The sequence below is a fragment of the Tachysurus vachellii genome, chromosome 6 (assembly GCF_030014155.1).
Source record: "Tachysurus vachellii isolate PV-2020 chromosome 6, HZAU_Pvac_v1, whole genome shotgun sequence".
Classification (NCBI taxonomy): Eukaryota; Metazoa; Chordata; class Actinopteri; order Siluriformes; family Bagridae; genus Tachysurus; species Tachysurus vachellii.
Genome location: NC_083465.1, coordinates 12,542,306 through 12,564,878, shown reverse-complemented (window position 1 = coordinate 12,564,878; position 22,573 = coordinate 12,542,306). Strand labels below are relative to the sequence as shown.

The window sequence follows — 22,573 nt, the reverse complement described above, 5'->3', positions numbered from 1 at the left end:
GAATATGTGTGAGTGTGTGTGTTATTGCACACTAATTAATATACATGTGCCTGTGTCCATGAACATCAGCAGGCATACATGTACAGCCTGGGCAAGAAATCACATATCACATAACTGATAGACAGGTGAATGTGTTTCTCAAAATTATTCATACAGGCTCAAGGAAACCTCTTTAATGTGTCTCCAACAGCATTCAATATAAATAAATCATGACTGAGCATATATAGGTGGAAGGCCTATAAGAGACTTGTTTGTAAGACTTTTTCTTAGCTCTCTGTTCCTCTGAATGGAGCTGCTTCAGAGAAGCTAATGAGGTGGCTGGTGGAACAAGAAACTGAGCTGTGCTCTAATCCAACATACAACCAGTCATCTGACCAAACACACAGACTTACACAGTGTCTCAAAGCGAAACACTCAGTCTTCTACAAAACACTTAACCCCTCTTCTACTGGGGGTTGGGGGTATGCAGGAAAGATAGATACAAAGAGCTAAACAGGGTGGTAGAGAGTGAAAGGGGGTTCTGCAGTACTAATGAGGTCCACATCACACTGTGCATGTTCTTCCTTTCATGATTTGTACTTCCTCTGCAAACTTTCCCACTAAAGATACTTAAAGATTCAACTGATGCCAGAACTGGATTTGGATCAAACTACACTGGGGCATTAAATGTGCACACTGTATAAATTATAGATAATGTTCCAGTTTAGGGGCCAAAGTTAGGGGTCAGTGACTAATGCTAAAAGGGAAATACATACAAAATCTTTATCACAAGTGCGTTCTCTTCTCTGAGTAACATAAATACATAAACATGTACTCACCATATGGCAATAGATATTTAAAGATACAGAATACACTTATTTTGTATGATGGCATGCAAACATGTACATTGTGCAGCAGGTGTCACAACTGAAAAACAAGTCTTTGGCAGCCTGCCACAGAAAAGCAACATCACAACAACATTGATAGTGAGAGAGAGAGAGAGAGAGAGAGAGAGAGAGAGAGAGAGAGAGAGAGAGAGAGAGGAGGCAAAACATCTCCCTCATATGGAATCACCCCATATAGACACAATACCACTTACATTTAAAAAAAAGGAACCCGAAAGTATTTGGAGACTGCAGCAACATCCTTCCTCTCCCCTTTCTGCACTAAAGGGAGCTGACAGAGAAAACCTTATGAAGCCTTTTGCCTTGTTGTATTTCAAGGAGCTTCCATTCTTAGCCGCCCTGTAGGAATGGAGAGAGGATTGTATAAGAGGAGCCTTCAGAAAGACACACATTTTCCTGAGGCTTGTACAGTTAATGTACATATTACAGAGCAATGGAGACAATCTTGCTTCATCATACAGGAAAAAACAAGAAAAATATGCATTTGAAACAAAACAGGTAGTATGAACTTGCTGTTTTGAGAAGTACCTATTACACAGGCAGGTTTATTATGAATAGTGAAAAACGATTGGGGGCAACATTAAACAATAAAACAACAAATCTGTGATCCTAGGAACAAACACAAATTTGCTGCCAATTCAAATGTACTCAACATGAACTTCCTTCCTCTTATTACACACAAATATAGTTTGCTTTGTGCTGCTTCATAAAACGTGTCTGTCATCTCATGGGTAATAATTTTCTACTATATATTTGTGCACTGCACAGATGCTAATCTGAAGTAATATCTATAAAAACACTCCTTTGTTTGTCATTATTCTTACACTACAACTTTAATTATAACAACTTTTATAACTGATTATGGAATTTGTGTATTCCCCTTTAGATCAATGGAAAAAAGGACATTCTTATTTTTTTTTTTTTTTTTTTGCAAAAAGGGCTATTTAATCAGACAGTATAGCTGATGATAGAAACCACAAAATAAAAAAATAGCCCCACTTTAGTCACTTTATCATGATTTGGTACAGTATACTATTCATTAATTCATTCATTTTCTACTGCTTATCCGAACTATTCTCGGGTCACGGGGAGCCTGTGCCTATCTCAGGCGTCATTGGTCATCAAGGCAGGATACACCCTGGACGGAGTGCCAACCCATCGCGGGGCACACACACTCTCTTAAAAATATATATGGCAGTAAAAGTCTAATATAAAACAACAAAAATAAAACAAACAAGAATTCACAGAAAATATTTGTCTATTTGTCTAAAATAACTGTCTATAGGAAAAGTAGCACCTTCACCTCATGAAACCCTTTTAACTATTCTCATCAAACCACAACAGTGGGCTACAATAAATGCCCTGTATAACATGCTGAGAGGGGAAAGAACACAGAGGTAGCAGGGATCTGCAGCCGTTCACTACAATGGAAGGAAACAGGTTGCAAATCACTCACGGACACAATATCAGCATCAGCTTTCTGCTTTTATGGGATACATCAATGAGGTAACATGTGGCACCTATTAAAAAACACAGACACACAAACTCACATCTGTAAATCCTGAAAAAGTTTTTTCAGAGCCGGATTTCTCTCTTTCAGATTCCATTAACTCCCAGCATGCAGTATACTGTTGTTCCTCTGACATATAGTAAGGGGCCATGGCCACTCTGCCTGCCAGTAAATAACAGCAAGTAGGCATCAGGGCAACAAGCTTAAAATCAGAAACCTGTATTCACACATGCAGATACAGGTACATACATAATCCATAGGAAATTCTGTTACATTACACACTGAAACATTTAGCCAAAATAATTCATTTTGGAACACAGCTGTCCTTATACTACTTTTATCTCAGAAGCAAAACTGCAGAATGCTGTATCTGTTGATTCTAATGTAATATTGAGTGATTGGTTATCAGCACAAGCTTTACAGTGGACTGGAGAAAGAATTAGAAAATGTTATGGTTAGTCTGCTGAAGTAAAGAAACAGTTGTTTTGATGGACACTAGTGGACAGAGCAGCTGCCAAGCGGACCACACACACTCGCTCGCACTCCTGGGGAGCTTCTGTCAGTCATGTGCAGTTAGGGGGTACTCACAGGCACTGGGTAAAGACTCAAGGGCCAAATGTGGACAAAGCAGAACCCCTAGGATTAGTCTGGCAATAGACTTCATTTCTCCAAATCGTGTCTACAAATGGTGCTTACTGATGACAGAGGCTTTCAAAATATCAGAGTATCTTATATTTATGACCGCATACAGGAGGCGACAATGTGGTAAAAATTCAGCATTTGCTTTGAAACATCCTTGAGTGAAAAGCTTTTATGTAAATACTAAAGAATGTCTGGTTCTTTTGTGACTATCTGCCTCTGACATGCTCCACACAGTCTAACTACCCTGTCCCTATCCTGCCCCCTCCCCTCAGTGATAAAAATGTTCCTCCAGTCACTGCCCTCTGACCTCCTAGCCCCTCCCACATTCCCAAAAGCCCGCCCAAAATCCATTCGGGCTGTCACATACTGCTCGTCATCCATCACCATTCTGACCCCAGAGGAAAATATACTTCAAAGAGATAAGACCTTTACTTAAATTTTTACGACAGGTCTGATTTGACCCGTGAGACCAACACATACTCGGGTCATAAGTCACTGTCCAGAGTGGGCTGCTTATAGTCTGCATGCAGCAAACATACTGTTTACTTCTGCACATTACCACCATGCTAGTGAATCACATGTTTGCTTTTGGCTCATAACAGGTTTGCTCTTAAAATCAGATCCTTTCTACAAGTACATTCAGTCAACATTTCCACTTTGTGTAGAACAGCTTGGAGTCAGTGTGAGAACACATCTGAAATAATGTTTCCCATGAATTTATTTAGTTAATAGTATCCAATAAATACATGCATGGTAGGAGGTGACAGTTGTGACAGTGCTTATATGATGTGTAATGTTTATTTGAAAGTTATAATACAGGAACATATTGTTAAATTGGTAACAATAATTAATTGGTATAGAATATGCATAATAATTGTATGGCCAACCCAACTTGACCATTACAGCCAAATGCAGGAATTCCAAAAGTTTCCCGCAAGCACAAATTTGTACAGCACAGAACTGTATACAATGTATTTGAGTGCACTAGCATTAATATTTCTCTGCACTGTACCTAAGGGATCTAGTCTGCATAAGGTTTATAAAGGCATCATTTGCAAGGTTGGTGTGGACTCCAGTGTCCTGCACAGAACCCTGACCCCAACCCCACTGAGCACATTTGGGATGAACTGGTATGCAGACTATGTGCCAGGACTTCTTTGCCCAATATCAGTGCCTGACCTCACTAATGCTCTTGTGGTTGAACGGGCAAATCCCTACAGTTACACTTCAAAATCTTGTAGAAAGCCTTCCCAGAAGAGTGAAAGTTATTACAAGAGCAAAAGGGGGATTAAATCTGGAATGGGATGTTCAACAAGCACATGGTTGTGACTGGTCGTGTGCCCACATACTTTTGGCCATACAGTGTATTTGCAAGACTTTATTCTATTGTAGCCCTTGTCTCTCTTGTCTCTCTATGATGAGAATGAATAATATAGTGGTAAGGCTTGTAATTTAATCAAGCATAGTTGCAATAAGCAAAGGAAGAAGTAGACAGGAGGATTAAAGGAGCAGTTTGGCATAAACTTTGCACTTAGCCTGAATGTAGTCACAGCCTAGACAGGTCTAATGTTCAGACTTAAACTAGAGTTACATAAAGATAATGTAGCCAAAAAGTTTTGTCTCTCTCATTTAAAATCTTTTTTTATAGAGTATTAATATATTTATTTCTTAAATTGCACCCAGTTTGTTCATAATAAAATCCCACTATGTGGTTTATGACACAGTAGGAGTGACTGAAATCTATAAAATCAGAAGAGCTTCACTGTGTAGCTAAAGGTTGTAACATTATAATGGTAGCCATTTTGGACAACCAGAAATTTTTTTTCCTGCAAATTAAAACACTGGGTCTCAGACCACCTCTCTATATTTAAAAGCGGAACTGTGCCTAGGATCTGGAAGTTAAGTGGATGACAATAAAAATAGTACTCCTTGTCCCTTTTTCAATTTTGTGATGTATTTCTATAAAATTGCAACTATCTAGTTTAACAATGTAATTTAAAACAAAGTACACTAAATTAAGTAAAGTATTTACAAAAAAACTTCTTATTAGCTTTATTCGTTATGTCAGGCACCGAACAGATTCATTTGAGCTACAAATGAGCATTTGAGCTACATGTCACTTTTATTATAATCAACAAAGAATTCCCTTAAGTGTTACCTTATTGCACTTCAGCTTTTATTGGCTGAGGAGACTCTGGGCAGGAGGACAGTTTACACATCCCCGGAATACCACCACAGATTCAGCCTTTTCTTCACACACACCTGCAGGGATACACACAAACACACACACACACACACACACACACACACACACAAACATACTAAACATTGCTGAATTGACTTCAATACTTCAGACTGCAGCTGGAGCATAGAGGACAGAACAAACAGACACGGACCAACCAAAAACACACCCGCACACACTCTCACACCAGAGCATTGTGTATCCTCAATGAGCGATATCAAATATCAAGGGCCTAGGACAGTATAAATCAAAGCTCCAGAGACACTCCCATTCTTTTTTTACTCTTAGGCTGTTTTTTACATGTATGAAAAGTTATATCTTGCACACCTGCCTCTAAGTGTTAACCACACAGCAGTGAGATGTAAAGACTGTAATTAGATTATAGAGAGAACATGATGAGGTCATGGCTGTGGGGAGACAGCATGTGTACATCGGTTTCAACATTTCCCAGAGGACATGGGGCAGGAGTGGGATCAGAAGCAGTAATGAGGGGACAAAGGGAGAGAGAATTTCAGTGGTGAATGATGGTTTTGCCCCAAAAAAAGCTGCTATGACTTTAAGCTCCTTAGAACATCTGTTCTTTAGGCAGAGAGGCAACAGCAGAAGAACACACTGCCACCCTGTGGACACTTTTACTCCTCCTCTGTCTCACTCTCGCATACTCTCTCACTCTCGCTCTCCCCCTCACAACACACACACAAAACTCCATCAGTGTCGCTCTGAAACCTGAAACATCCTCTAATATGCACAGATAAGCACTTCAGCTAGCCACAAGGGATGACAGCTATGCTTTTATCAGCGAGAGTGTTGTGCATAGCACATGAGGCAAGAGCTTCTCTGTAACTAGGCTGCATACGCATCCAAAAACAAGCAAAATCCAATAGGGACGCTGACTAGCTCTGCATTATGCATTTGATCTATTTTCATATGCAATGAGGAAGACATGTGGTTTGTGCTTATATTGTAAGAAAAGTGTGACCATCTCCCTGATTACTGTGACTGATTATATCAGAACTGTCTAGTCAGTGAGGTCTAAAATCAAACAAAGTGTAGCTCCTGCTTCATTAGCAATGAACTAAAGACTGGAACAATAATGCATTCATACTTAGTAACTGCTAGTTAGTTAGTTGGTTAATTGCTTTTATACATCTCCCCACAAACAGTAATAAGTTAGCTACATGCAAATTGTAGTCTGTAAAAACAAAACGTAATGATTGCACAACAGAGATAAAGATGGTGCACTGTTCCAATTTTCTAAGAAAGATAATACTGAACCACATCAGAACTCATTTTTGGAAAGATATGTTGAAATGAGGTGAGGTATGTTGTAAATTACTCTACAAAAACATTCCCTACACAAACCTTTCACCGGCTTGATAGAAAAATGTGCCCCTTACCAGCCGGCAGTAACAATGTAGCCTGATAGATTCAAATTTGTTCCCTTAAAAGAGATATTTATTTATTCATTTAACTAAGAAACAAACAGATTTGATTGGGAATGCGGTTCAGCGATACCTCTGCAGCTTTTATGATTCTACTTTGTACTTGAATTTACTTCACCTTTACTTCATCTCTACACCACAGGAGTAAAAAAAAAAAAATGCTCCTGCTCCTTCATATCTAGATGAAAGCTCCTGCTGATACCCACCACCTCATACACCATTACAGGTCAAACTCTGCAGAGGTGGATGGCTGCATTCACATTTTCAAAAAATGTGCTTCTCTCCAAAATGCTTTCCAGATCTTCTGAAGGTTTTGTGGGTTTGTAAGGAAAAATAAACCAGCCTGTCCCCTGTCTATTCATGTGGGATATAGAAGCCCAGCACTTTAGGGCGATAAAGACGAGCATAGGCATTTCTGTTATCCTACCTGTGACAACAATATCATCCTTTTGTTCAAGCTGTCTGACCGCAGATTGAAAACACACACACACACACACACACACACACACACACACACACACACACACACACACACACACACACACACATATACACACACACTTTCACTGATATACATGAAGGTGCCTCAGTTCATATCTCACCCTGAAATACAGACATAGAGTACAGATAAACATACAGAGTCAAATAAATACACCACAGTGTATTTAAGAGAATTACAAACACACACATCCCAGTGCTCAACAGATCAGCAGCTGTGCCTCAGCAAAACATACTGTTGAATAAACAATTACAGTAACACTGCATGCACACTGCTAATATACTGCCTATTGATTGTGATTTGACCTCGCAGGATTACTGCAGGCCAATCAATTGGAATAAACCTTAGGTGTTGACCTCTTTCCCAATGATTTATTACATTTGAATTCTGGTTCTTTAAGAAGAACATGCTGAAAGGACCTTGGCAGATACAGTGGGACATTAAACAGCTACAATCTGGACAGTTTTTTTTTTTACCTAATTACAGCTAAATTGTGACACACTAAATTAAACAGTTTTTTTCATGGAGACTGAGTGTTATAGCAACTGGTTTACTATGCTGACAGACTGCCTGCTAGGGACAAAGTGTAACGATCAGACTTCAAGGATTATAAAACAGGAGCACAAGAAAGAGGAGCAGATTGAACTCCCCGTCTCCTCATTAACCCCGTCCATTTTCTATTTCACCTCTTTTACCTCCTCCAGTGTGGACAGCTTCTGTTCAGGGCAGCAGGACAGTAGACCAATAACACCATATTTGCTCTTAATTAACCTCTCAATTAAGCAAGTCCCTGAACTCATCAGTGGATCCAGATTTATATTCCTTAATAAGTGTCTCCCATTATAGTTTCACTGTTATTACAGGTTAAGACAAATGTCTAAAAACAATAATCGCTCAATATATGACTACTCAGAGTATTAAAGGGGCATACGTAAATGGGCCCCATTCATCTTTATAGCAATAGCCATGACGTTTATACTGTACTGGCCCTTTACACCGCAACAACAACAACCAGTTTCTACTTTCTAACTTTTATTTTGAAAAGTGTAACAAAATCTAACTACATAATTGTAGATCTGTGCTCATTACATACCTAGCACAGAGAACCAGAACACCTGATAACTTACACAACCCAGTGTGTGACCTTGATTGTGACTTTAGTATTTTGAAACCTTGAGTATCAGCTAGTAGTGATCACCTCTGTTCACTTAAGCTCTCATACCCATCCTCTCTTTCTGTCTCTCCACAGTATAATTGGCCAAACACATCCCATTTTGTCACCTTCTACGGGCCAGTCTGTCCATTCTTATATCCAAAGTTTTCCACAATGCAGGCCCAAATTCCAGCTATAACTGGTTTTAATGCTATGAATGTAGATTTATGACTTTAGGTAACAATGTGAGTTCAGTCGATTCCCAGCATTACTTCTGCTGCCCAAATGTATACAAAGACTTTACAGCATATAATATAAAAACATTTATACACCACCCAACTAAATTAGCATCTGCTTCTGTAAAAAATCTGCCATAAATTTTTTTGAACACATTTGACTGAAAAACCTTAATACTTTTAAATCTTTTGTGAATTGCAAGATGTTCAGAATGAGTGAAAGAAATGCAGATAACCCATAAATAACCCATACATAACTTATGCTTACATAACCTAACGCTAACTGGAACCATTTCAAATTGGCCTGCTTACACTTGGAGCTATTTATAGTTTTGCCAGAGCTAAGGATGCCACAGATATAATTCCTCTTAAAGCCATCTGCAACCTCAGCATTGTTTAGCTGTGATTAGCTTAAATTCTCCGACCACATTTATTATTTAAATAAATAACAAAAAAAACCCCACAAAATAACATTTACATTAGAAAGAACAAAGCTTTGTCTCACTGTCCCAGTTACTTGCCTTTGTTATGCATGCCATCATAAATAAAATATGAGGTGCTACTTTATTTTCTGACTTGTGTTCAAAAGGACTTTGTTGAGAGAGAGAGAGAGAGAGAGAGAGAGAGAGAGAGAGAGAGAGAGAGCACTGGGGCCAGGAGAGTAAATGAACATGACACTGTCTGTGAGTAAAGAGCAGACTTTTAGAGACCAAATTTCCCCTTGGGGATTAGTAAAGTACTCTCTACTCTACTCTGCTTTACTCTTCTCACTGAACAACACACACCTCAACGACTCAGAGCTAATGTAACCATACACAGTTTGTTTTAAAGACATCACAGTGTAATGAGTATTAAGAGAACAGTCCCTATCAGGGTCTAGATCGCATTTGTGTTTCATGCCACTAGAGGGAAACCAGTAAGGATTTGTGACCTGCCACTCTTTTTCTGCTTTCACGTGCATTTTTACAAAACGATTTTTTGTTCCAGCAAATCATGACAAAGCAATCTTTTGAAACATGCATCATCTCACCACCGTTACTAAACCCTAAAATTATAGTTCAGATACTATTTGTAATATTGTGAGTTCAATAATGCTTTTTTGTAGACCACTTTGACCCATATGAAATTTACATTATCACATTAATAACCTCTTAACTGCATTATGTGTTATATTGTCTTTGGAGAGTTTATATGGTAAACTACAGGAGGTGCCGACTCTGCACTGTGTCTGCCAGTGAAAGAAGGAAAAAGGATGCAGGGTCAAGGAGGCCGGTCAGTTTTTCTCTGCAGGGCCCCTGAGGCTTTCAACACACATCCCTTGTTTTAGTTAGTGTGTGAGAGTGAGAGTAGGGGTATGGAGAAAACTGCTTTGTTATGCACTCCCTAAGACATTCGGCTCATTTTACTTGACAGTGCCTGATCGGTGGGTTGAGACACTCGGTCTGCTTGTGAAAACTGTCTGAATACAAGAGGCTCAAAGAGAGCAGCTGTTGATGGGGTCCCTGTCTGCCAGACAGCTCTGAGATCATTTTCTCTGTGTGTTTCTCAAACTCCATTTAAACTCCTCCACATCAAACTCGGAAACATTTTACTCACAATTAAAACAATTGCTCACAAGTAGAAAGAATCAAACTTAAATTAACAACAGTACAGTCATCACAGTCCAGAAGCATGTACCCTAAACCTTGACTTCACTAATTAAAATGTAGGAAAAATAGGAACAAATATAAGAAAAACAGTCATTTAACTGTTTAACAAGCATGATTTATAGAACATAACCATAGGAGTTTGTATACTGTCCAAAGTGTACAAGTAAAAATTAAAATATTCACCTGGCCTATAAAGCAAAAAAAGGTGATGGTGTCTGTTCTCTGTCCTTTATAATGAGCAACATTAGGCAATGTCTGACACTGAACAATCAGAGCCTTGTGGAATCCAAGACCTGCACATTACACTGTCAAACTGTTTTGCTGCAGGAAAATGACCAAGACTGGCTCCATCCATGACTTATTGGCCCAGATTTATTAAACTAAATGCAGTCACTCTGTCCTCTGTGCTGAGATTAGTGAAGTCCATGCACTGCAGTACGAACCTCCATAAAATCTCCCAGAATACAAATTAGTTCAACTTTCCCTCCTGTGGTCTTAAAACAACTTGTAAATGTAAACTTGTAACCTCCATATTGAAAATGTTGATACTTGAACTCTAAATAATTTTAAATATTCTATACTCTAATTATTGTCATGCCGTAGTCCATAACAGCAGCAGAAATCTTACTAAATTCATATGTCACGCTGAAAAACTGGCTCAATATTTTGGGATTTTTCTCCTTGCTTGATGTAAAGATATGTATTTTGGAGGTTTGGAGAAGCTGAGGCTGTAGTTCGTAATACATTTATAAATACTAGTTCATTCCACTGCCAATTTTTCCCTTCACCCATTTTTAAAATCCAAAGATAATATTCTCTTGACCATGGTGTCAGTTCATCATTGTGTTTTATACAGAATAGTGGGATGGTTCTGTCACAGCAGAAAGAGGAATGTCTGTTGCCTGATAGTTATTTATAAATTCATTCTCCATTAAACCGCTGGAATATATATTACTTTCCTATTACACTGGAAGGTCAATCTCTATAATACCCAACCAGTACAATCACTCTGTATAACTTGCATCCATTCTGATCTGGAAAAAAATCTGCCTTACAATTATGGAAGTTAGGAAGTCTTAATAAATATCTAGATTTAAATAAACAAGGAGGAAATTATTTATTCACAAAACATATTAATTTGGCAACACACTTGCCCATTCAGCTGCCTAAAAAACATTTTTAATACCTCTATGCTTTGTATTTATGAGATTGGTCAAGAGTGCCTTTGCTGTCCAGTGTTTCTTGTATCAAACACACATTAACTTAATTTTGGTATTAGCATCATTAGCACAAGGTTATTATTAAGTAATTATAGAATATCTATAGTGTATATGGATTTTTTTAATGCATATGATTTGGATAGTGTTTACATACCTGTCTAAGAGCAATTTCTTTCCAGAAATAAATTCACTAGTAATAAATGGCAACTTAAATGATGTCTTTAAGGATGTATTTAAATATAGCATGTAAATATAACAGGAATATTACCTATAACAGGTTTTCTCAGCCATATAATACAATTTTACAGAGGCCTTTCACAAAACTTTTGTACAATTAAGATATTTAAAACATGGACAATTGTGCATCAACTGTATAAAAGATTAGAGAATGTTTAGTAGTACTATCAAGCTTGTCTGAACAACCCCTGACATCCCTCCAGGAGAAACTGCTTAGAAGTGGAATAAAAGTCAGATCTGAAGGTGATTATAGAGGTCAATCTGCTGGAACACCTGCCACATAAACTCTCATAAATGTCTGGCAGTGTTACCATTAGCTAGAATTTGACTTGCTGCCAAACATTTCTGTTAGCAACTGGAATTTCTAGCAATTTCTGTCTAGCCTGTCATTGGGAAAGAAAACATTTAACTTTGTTAAATTAAACCTGTTAAATGAATTTCTTTTTTTTAAAGTTGAGTTCTATTGGGCAAGAAAAAACATTAGAAATATTCTTGAGTTAGCAAAGACTCCAACTAGATGTCTTGTTACCATTTTACTGAACCGTGGCTAGGTGTGTCTATTCTCAACCTTGCGGTCTGGTGGCTTGTTTTACCTAATGAAATTAACTGAACTAGGTTTCAAATGAATGGATGCTACAGTAACTGAGATCATTCAATGGACTGGATGAGAGAAGAATAGCACTTTAACAAGTATTTTGGAGGTCTTAATAAGAATGTAAAAAGTATTTTTTTTTTTTTTGTGAAATGAAAAGAAAGTACGTTCAGTTTCAGTAACACTAAACCAAGGTATAAGTGTGCCAAAAATAATACCTAAGAAGTATAGCACTTAAAAACAAGAGACAGAGCAAGACAGAAAGTCAGTAGTCTACTGAACATTACTAATGTCTTTACAATGTATATATAATCTGAGGTTCACAGCACAGGGTAAGTTTATCTTGATGGACCGCAACAGAGAAATGGATAGTAGATCAAAGATGAATATTAGATGGATTTGCTATATACTTTGTGTGTGTCTGTGTGTGTGTGTGAGTGTGTGTGTGTGTGTGTGTGTGTGTGTGTGTGTGTGTGTGTGTGTGTGTGTGTGTGTGTGTGTGAGAGAGAGAGAGAGAGAGAGTATATCCTCTAATGTACATATAGAGAGCTGATGGAGTCTGACAAGGACACTGAGGGGGCAGGCCAGTCTAACAGCATACTTCACTGCATATAAATGCCTCACCATCCATTTCCCCATACATCTCCATTTGTTCTCCTTCAACAAAGCACCAAAAGCTTCAATTATTAAATTAAACAAAAGAATGCAAATCATTCTATAAATATTAGACCCAAAAAGGATTCACAATCACTGTAATCCAGAGTCACTGATGAATGGCAGATCAGGTCAATGTTATCTGTATCAAGTCTTACCGATTAAAAGTCACCATAGCAACCAGTTAAAGTTTAACATCATATATAGCTATCAAGGTCACTGTTCTGCCATCAGGAAAACCAGTAAGGTTTTTGTGGTCTCTCTCAAACATGATTGATTTTGATAACAATAAAGAAATTGTAATGCATCCTTTTTATGTATGATTCCCAAACCAAAGTAAATAATCATGCAACCTCATCCCAGATCTTTAGTGTAGCCACATCTTGTGGTGTGGTGTGTGTGGTGCACATGCTTCAGCTGACAAACTGGATTAGTTTATACTAAGAGTCCAAATTACTGGACTAGATTATTTTGGGTCAGTTCTCTGTAAAACACTGCAGAGATGAGCCTCTATACACTCATAAATTGGCATTTGGCCTGGCACGATTCCCAAACACATTAGTCTTGATTTGTTCTCCATTCCATGTCTGACACTGCAGTCACAATGTGATGCTCAATTAAACCCTGACCCATTTCTCTACAAATCCCTTCAGACATGTTCAGTGAGGTTTGCACATAACCTCGTGTAAAGCACAGTATCATACTGTTGCTCATTTAGGTGCTGTGGTTAACAGACTCATTACAAGAGAAAGCAAATGTATTCACTTTATTAGGAACACCTGTACATAGATGATGTTATCTAATTAGCCAGTCATGTGGCAGCAGCACCATGTATTTAATCCTGCACATTCAGGCTGATGACGCAGATCAGAGGAGAAAGTCCAGTCTGGCTTGAGCTGACAAGAAGGATACTGTAACTCAAATAATAACTTCACAAACTAAACACATCAAACCTTACACATCAGATGCACACTCTCCTGTCAAACAAGAAGAAAAAATCTGAGGCTATCATGAGCACAGACTCACACAAACTGGACAGTGGAAAAGGACCGGTTCAGTTTTTATTTTCCTGTACGGATGACAGCCTCAGATTCTTACTCTTGACTGACAGGCATGTGGAACCTGAGGTAGTCTTCTGTTGTTGTAACCCATCCACCTCAATGTTTGATATTTTGTGCATGATGAGATGATCTGGCCATTTTCCTCTGATCTTTCTCGTCACTTCCACTCACAGAACTGTCGCTCATAATAATTTGTGTTTTTTGCAGCATTCTATGTAAACTCCAGACACTGAAAATCTGAGATCGGCAGTTTCTAAAATAAACCAGCCGGTCTGGTACCAAATCCATGCCACGGTTAAAGCAACAGAGATCACTTTTTTTAACCTGTTCTCATATTTGATATGAACAGTAACTGAAGCTCTTGACTTGTATCTGCATGATTTTATGCAGTGTGGTGCTGCGACATGAATACACAGATGTGCAGGGGTTCCTAATAAAGTGAATTTAATGAGTACAACAGTCTATATAGTATAGACTTATAAATTTAAATCGCTTTTCTGCTTATCAGTCGCACACCGATGTCTTTAATTCAGACCTTCAGGCCTTCATTCTACTCACACATACACACAAGTCCTCATTCTTGGCAATGTGGAATAGTCCTCAACAGAACATCAGCAGCATCCAAAACCAATCTTTCAAAGTACACAGAGGAGCCAGAATGTCAAACAGCAAGAGAGAAAAACAAACCAGAGATATGGCTCCGGAAATCTGTGTTGAGCTACTCTGTTAAGCATTACAACTATGACATGGTGATTTGAGCCTGGGAACCCTCAATTTCACAGAAACCCTAAATCAAATATTCAGAAAGTGTAATGCGGACAAGATGAGGTGAATTGCCTAAATGTGGACTCAGTATAGGCTAGGCCAGCTGTTTGAGTTAGAAGAAAACCTTGAAGCTGTCAAGCATAGCTGTAAAAACACTGCTAGTCAAAAAGCCCATTCTTTATAGTCTCCACAGCAGCATAAGAGAGAGAGAGAGAGAGAGAGAGAGAGAGAGAGAGAGAGAGAGAGGGAGAGGGAGAGGGAGAGAGAAGGGAAAATCTGTGGGAGAGGGATGGAGCTGAGAAAAAAACTCACCACATTCTTCATATGGCTACAGATCTAATATATGTGATTAATCTCTGCACATGGGTATTTCACATTTTTATGTGTAAGTCCAAGGCTCCTGCTTCTAATAGCTTGCGACAGAGATAAAGGGTCGTGAGAGAGAGAGAAATAGCAAGAGAGAGAAAGCAAGAGAGAGAGAGAGAGAGATATGGGAAATGGATGTTGGACACATGCAGAGGAACTTTATATTGACTTTAAACACAATACATGGTCCAGGATACATATAACCAGGAAAATGACCTTATTACCTTATTTCCAGGTTATGGTTTTACTACACAGATTTACAAAGCATAAAATGTATCAAGGCTGTGTTTTATTCACATTTATCTTCAGTAACTAAATTATCCTGGTTAGGGTCAAAGCCTGTTCTGGAAACAAGGAAGGAATACATTCTGGATGGGATGATCATGGCTTTGTATGTTATTGGATTAGTCCCATTTTATTTTAATCAACACTGCATATGAATTGTATTAGGCAAAAAAAAAAAAAATCACTAAATATGATACCAGACTGAAGACCCTTTAGTATAGCCTGGGCAGTTTTCAGTGGTAATTCCCACCATACACTTGTTATGTATACATTTTATCTTTACTCATGCATTCTTTAGAGTGGTGTAACCAACCTAAGCATTATGAATAATGTCTTGTGATCTATATGCAACCATTACAAGTTATACAGAAACTCCTGAAGCTGTGTGTATTAAAATTACAATGTCTTGAATTGTCTCTGTATGGGCCACATCTGAAAATATATATCTTGCTGTCTATATACAATGTCTCAGTGTGAGCCAGAGGAATGCTGGAAAAAGCTTCATTTTTTCAATGGCATTGTCCCCACTCCATACACATAAACATTGCCAAGTCTGTGTTACATCAGAGCATTCCTGCCTGAAAGCATGATAGTTACAGAGAGAGATGTTGTCCTGAGACAAAGGCATGTGCTATGTTGTTATAATGGAGTCCATTATGGACCCTGTTAGTCTAGAAGACCAGCTTGACCCTGGGAGAAATTTCCCATCTTGAGACTGTGACCTTATGTCCGTGACCTAGTGAAACATCCACAGTAGCTTGTGTGGTAGTGAATCTGTCTCACAAATGGGTTACATTAATGAAGTCAATAAGGTCAACATCTTTATCCAAAGGCACTATGCAGTCATATAGCAGTAGTGTGAGCACACAGTGTGTTCACGAACATCAGGTTCAAGCTGCACGTTAAAGTGTTCACCCTTCTCCCCAGACAGTTAAAGACCATGTTAAGAGCAATATTGATACAGCAAGCTCACATTACATCACTGCTAGAGAAGAGGAAACACTTTTTCCCCAATCTGTTAACCATATGCCATAATTCTGCACCTACTCATATCACTTTTAACAATCAGGCAGCATTATTAAATTTAACCCTTAACACACAACTCAATTTGGATGGAACAGGACAGAATGCACCAATGTACAGCAGGAAGTTATATGCTGGATGTGTATTTTACAGTTAAAAATGTTGTTTGAAAGCTGCAACGATAAATGACTATAATGTAAAGTTGCAGTATGTTAAAAAAGTCCCAGATTTTGCATGTGAATAAAGACTTAGATATAATTCCCTAAGCAGAACCCAGCAATCTAAGCTCCCTATACCAGTACAGAGCTCCCTGTAGAGCTGTTTGAGAACTTGCCATTCCCTGTATGCATTCCACTCCTGTGCAAATGTTTATTCTCCTAATTACAAGGCAACAGAGGTCATACGTTCGCTGAAGACAGCCGGCGCTTACAATTATGCACAGGTCCAGAACTCAGGAGTGTGTTTGAACAGTGAGAGAGAAGAGACGTTATGGTGTGCAGCAGAGAGCACAGCAGGAAAGTGAAGATTATTGGGCACAGACAGCGAGGAGCCTGTCTCATAACATAACTCATAGAACACATAAGGCAACAGACTAGGATGTGAAAGCAATTATGAACTGAAGATATGAGTAGATATCACACAGTGCCTGAATTTTCAGCAGCAGGAAAAGCACACAAATATGGGCCATAAAATCAAAACAAACCTGACACACTTTTTCATAATGAATTGATTTCAGAGCACAATGCATATTCCTAAAGTGCCTTTTGATAGTGCAGATTCCTGTATAATGAAAAGCAGCCTGTGCCTCTACGTGTTGAAATTACTATTAGGGCAGTTCATTCAGTATTATATTGTGTTATGCAATATCTGGCTAAACACAGATGCCATTTTCATGTATATTTGAATATAAAGCTGAATGCATAAGTAAACTCCCAAAAGCCCTATATCTGCAAAGTTGTAAAATCTTTAAATAGTAAATTAGTGTTCAATATCCAGATCACTATATACAGATGAGACTGATGATACTTCTGGTTAAGATAACAGACAGAAGGTATGTTAATGGCAGTTAATCACACAGCACAAATTAACTGGAATCGATGTCTGACTTATTTTCAGGAAATCTAATAAACAGAAAATTAAGATTTAGTGTGTTGCCAGATCCACACACTAGCGTGCCATGTCTGACATGTGTAGTGAAGATTTTACTTAACAAAGGCTTCATCTCAGGAAACAAACAGCTGCAGATTCAGATTTCATGGTGGGCACTAACTTAATCCCCTTTTAGGGTAATCCTGTGTACTCTTTTTGGCTTCTCTTAGGATGATTAAATTTCAAATCAGGATCATTAAGTCATTAAATGAGGCTTGAATTTCCCTAATGGAAAAATGAGGTAAAAAGATAAATGCAGGTTAGGATAAATAAACCAAGTGAGGGCAAAATACATGATCAGGTTTTTTTAGTAAACTCTTTTAGTAAACCAGACTATATTGGCTGGTGCGTGGTATTAAGACTACTTTTTTAAGAGTACTAATTTTTCAAATTCGCAAAAAAAGTAGGGAATAACTTAGTGAAGTCCCTTCACACGACAACAATGACATTCCCAACTCCTCAGGAACATCTAAAAAAAATTATAATAATTAAATGTAAAATAATAGGCAGCAGTGGATATGCTGAGATGCATGGTAACATTGTTAAAAAAAAAAGTAAATACACTTTATCTGTTAAAACAATTACCTTTAGTGAAATTCCTACAACTCATATTCATTCCAGTCATGGGGTAAAAACCTCAAGGCATTGAAGAAATACTGATGCTGGTGCATATTTCTGTTTTCTGTAAACAGTTCTTAAGTCAGCAGGTAGGGCTATAAGTTTGTCATTTCTCAGTATGACATATATAACCTTTTCCCCAAAAGACCCACTTCTCTAATTTTTAAGAAGTTGTACCCCTCTCTGCTGTTGCCCAACAAAAACAAGTATATCAATAGGCTACTTAAACTATTGCAGCATAAACATATAAAAATCATTCCATTTGTTCTGGAATTTTATTACCTTTTTTTAAATAACTTATAAAAGAAAATCATATAAAATGGAAGTGGTGTGGTTGTGAACACAAAAACATTCTCCATTCACCTTTACCTGCATATTTCAAGCACTCATGCTAAAACTTTGTTAGTGTGAAATAGGGGAAGGCTTATAGAGTTTACACCCAACACCTATCAGCATGTTAGCATAATCTGACACTTGTGAGTACATTTGTGACATCTCTTGGAGTATCTTTCAGCGTGCGACAATGATAAAAAAGCTTCTATGAAAAATGCATAAAGTTTGGCAGGTTTAATACAGTGTTTTAAACCCTTTTTTATAACTATTTTCCATCTCACCTTATACCGGCATCACCCTGCAAGTTAGGTACACCCCAGAGTTTGAAAATCTCTACAATAGTGAGTCTTATTAATATCCATTATTTGCAATGAGAAGTGACTTTGTGTGGTACGGAGAAGTAAGACATGCAGCTTTATGTCCAATTTTAGTTTGGTTAGTGTTTCCACATATTTCTAGTTCATAAAAGGCCGTTTGTCATCCGTGCACACTAATTAATCCACCTTTAGTAAAATCTGTACTACAATCAGACAGATTGGATCTCAGCCTGGTTGTTGATTGGAACATGTGGGTTCAAGGCTCAGCATGGCCACGCTACTGCTGGGCCCTTAAGCATGGCTCTTAACACTCTCTACTCCCGGGGCATAAAATGGCTGATCTTGTGCTCTGACCCCAACCTCCAAGGCTGAGATATGTGAAGAAAATAATTCCCCTGTGCTGTAAAGTAATATGTGGCAATAATTAACATTTCTTCTTCTTCTTCTTCTTCTACTACTACTACTACTATTTCTAAGTGTAGTGTAGCAGGAATTAGGAATCAGAAACTTGTCCTAAAGCTAGTTAAATCATCAAGATGTGTAGCAGCATTGCGAGGCAATTCCTGTTTAAACATAACTTTTCAAACATATGTCTATAAAGAGTAGTTTTTTTTACTTTTCTATTTGCTGAACCTTGTCCACCATGCAACTATGAATAAAAAAGCATAGCCTAGACACAATATCTGCTTGTCCGGAGTGCCAGGCTACTGATCTGAACACCCTGTTGGAGACGGCTGAGACAATCAAAGGGCTCGTAAACTAATGCTTGGCTCTAGAGACTCTTATTCACTTCGATGGAGAGAAAAAAAAAAAAAAACGGTGATGAGGGACATTTTACAGGCTAGCTGTTGTAATGCAATTAACAACAGGAACTTGTTTCATGAATATTTCACCAGATGAAACAATAAATGTATTAAAGTATGATGTTCTGTAATAAAGAAAGGTTTTTCAGTTGCTGTCACAGGAAAATAATGAACTCTAGGGTGTAATTTCCCCTGCTTTATGTCTGGCACATTAAGCCACCATGTCATGAATTATTTTCCTAGCTGTTTATCCTATAATGTTTCTTATTTAATTTAGAGATTCTTAACAAATGTTGCTAAAACCGTGCACATCTTCGGTGAAACAGCACAATCCATCTAACTAACAAACAATCACTTAAAACATAAAATAATTGTTCGACATTTAAGGAAAATGATTTCCTTCTGCTATGTAATTGGTAACGATACTCCTGTTGGGTCACCTCACAGCATTTGGCATGACTTGTCAGAAAAAGCTCAAAGAAGACTATACATCCAGCCAAAAAATAAATTAAAAATCCAAGTTACTGAACAGCACAGTGTCATGAATTTACACAAATTAACTAATAATTCTGAAATGAAAAAGGTCTGACCTAATTTGCCAAAATGGTTTCGAAACCAAAACAACATAAATGTGGAATGGATGGATGAATAGATCCAGATGTGCAAAGCTGACAAAGATGGGGTTAAATACTTTTGCTATCAAAACATTTGTGTAAATCAGATAGTAAAAGTCATTTCAATTCCAGGTTGTAAGGCTGGGAAAATGTGTGAAAGTGCACATGGAGTAAATACTGATGCACCTCATAAATCAGAAAACAGAAACATAACTATAACAACAAAAAAATAAACTATAAACACTTATGCAGTGTGGAGGCAAAGTGCACTATTATTGTTCCAGCCCAAAGTGCTTGAAGTGTTCAGACTCCCAGCCAAAGCCAGCAGCACTCAGAGCTGCACACACAGAGGCACAGCGCGTTAAACAGCCCAGTAGCAGAGGATTTAATACAATTATTATTATTTTATTTTTTTTTACAAATGAAGTTCTGTCAATGGCAAAATAACACTTTTTAATCATCTACTTTATAGCCCTCGGTCTGAACCGAAATGCTTCAAAATTCAAACCAAAACCGTGTTCAGTGTAAAACAAGCTTCTGTACACAAATACGCATACAGTGAAACACCACTCGCCAAACTAGTTTACTGTTTGTGTTGAATACTATATTTATATTTAACCTTCAGGAAAGTTTAAAAAAAAAAAGCCAGAAGCAGTAAACTTACCACATGTTACGTGGACGCTTCAAACACAACAAAAACACAACTTCAGGTCTTGTGCCAGTTTAAAGCTCGCTCCTGGAAAAGAAGAAGCAGAACAGGCGCATCCTCTGTACCGCGAATACACTGGGCTTATGGATAGCCAACCGTGTCTAAACGTCTAAAAACAATGAAACCCATACACATCCCTTGTCAGTACGTATTCCAAACTCCGCCCACTTCCTCTAGTATGGCTTTGTATGGAGTAACTACATACCAGTACGTCTTTTCAGTGCTGTAAGATTGTAAAATTCCATTCTTTTAATTCTCAGCAATCCACAACTCAAGCCTTCAATTACCAAATTGGACATTTTTGATTGGATACTTTTTGGTATTGGGGGATGGGGTGTTAAGTACGCTACAGGGTGGGAGGGAAAAAATAAAATGTGGGGGAAAAAATTTGTTAAATTTTTTTTATCACTAAACTACTGTCATCAAAAGTTATCGTTTTGCATATACATTACTCCTGAATAAAAATTAAAATGTGTTTGGACTGGTTTGTCGATAGTGAGCGAGGAAATACAGGTGATAAGCGGTTTTATTAAGCGAGTCATTGAGTCGTTCATTCAATCGATTCGTTCAAGTGGCCGATTCATCAAGAACGAGACAGATGTTTGTGAATGGGTCATTGAATCCTGAACTCTGTGACATCGCCTTGAAGATTCTCCTTCTTTTCGCGTCAATATATTTGTGTGAGGCAGGATTCTCAAAAATGACTGCACGCAAAACGAAATACCGCAATCGTGCACAAATCGAAGATGATTTGAGGCTAAGTTTATCAGACATTCAGCCAAGAATTGAGGATCTTTGCAAGGGAAAGCAGGCTCAGGTCTCACATTAACATCACCTACTGTACCTGCAAGCTTCTGTAAAAAAATGCAGATAATATGCCTACTATTAGGCCTAGTAATAATAACAATAATAAAGCATAAATTAATATCAGAGGTCTGGTGTCAATTCCCAATTATAGCAATAGCCTAGTAATGATAATAGGCCTACTGATGATAATAATAATAATAATAATAATAATAATAATAACAACAACAACAATAAAGCATGTAACATCATTATATGATAGATAGATAGATAGATAGATAGATAGATAGATAGATAGATAGATAGATACCCCAACTGCAATGAACCTGCTTTGAGGAGGCCCAGCTTGCAAAAGGTTGAGAACCCCTGTGTTAGATGATGCAATTTCACTCCAGCTGTGGAGTTCATTGTTGTCATGTTGACTGCAAGTTTCCCATGTCCTGATATTCCGTGGCTGCAAAACATGCCCAAGTCAACACCCCACCATCATAATGTATGTCTTGGGTTTTTCTTTCAGTCTCTAAAGATTAAATAGTCTGACATTAGGCTGAATTTGTGGGCACACACACTGCCAGGAAGATTGGCAAATGTATTGATGGCTCTCTATTTTCAAACACTGCAGAATGATGAATTACAAATTGCTTGGTGAGGGATGGACTTATAATATACTTTTCAATAGCAGAGCAGCAACCTTTGAGTCTCTGAGGTCACTGCTGTTGCCCTTTCTTCTTGACATCATGTACCGTAGACACACACATATGTGCTG

The 22,573-nt window shown here is 37.9% G+C and overlaps 1 protein-coding gene across 3 annotated transcripts in view; it reads right to left on the bottom strand.

Moving 5' to 3' along the window:
* Window positions 1–21,071, bottom strand: part of lzts2a (leucine zipper, putative tumor suppressor 2a) — a 39,097-nt gene extending 18,026 nt beyond the window's left edge. The window contains exons 1-3 of one of the 3 annotated variants that reach the window (XM_060872302.1): window positions 20,959–21,071; window positions 5,195–5,298; window positions 1,079–1,223 (exon numbers count right to left, since the gene is read on the bottom strand). Coding sequence is in view for 1 of the 3 variants with exons in the window: in XM_060872299.1 (XP_060728282.1) it covers window positions 1,079–1,306 (228 nt within the window). In the remaining 2 variants the exon portion in view is untranslated. Of the gene's footprint in view, window positions 1–1,078; window positions 1,309–5,194; window positions 5,299–20,958 lie in introns of those variants that run through there. The other 2 variants (XM_060872301.1, XM_060872299.1) reach the window with 2 other exon arrangements.
* Window positions 21,072–22,573: the final 1,502 nt, after the last annotated feature.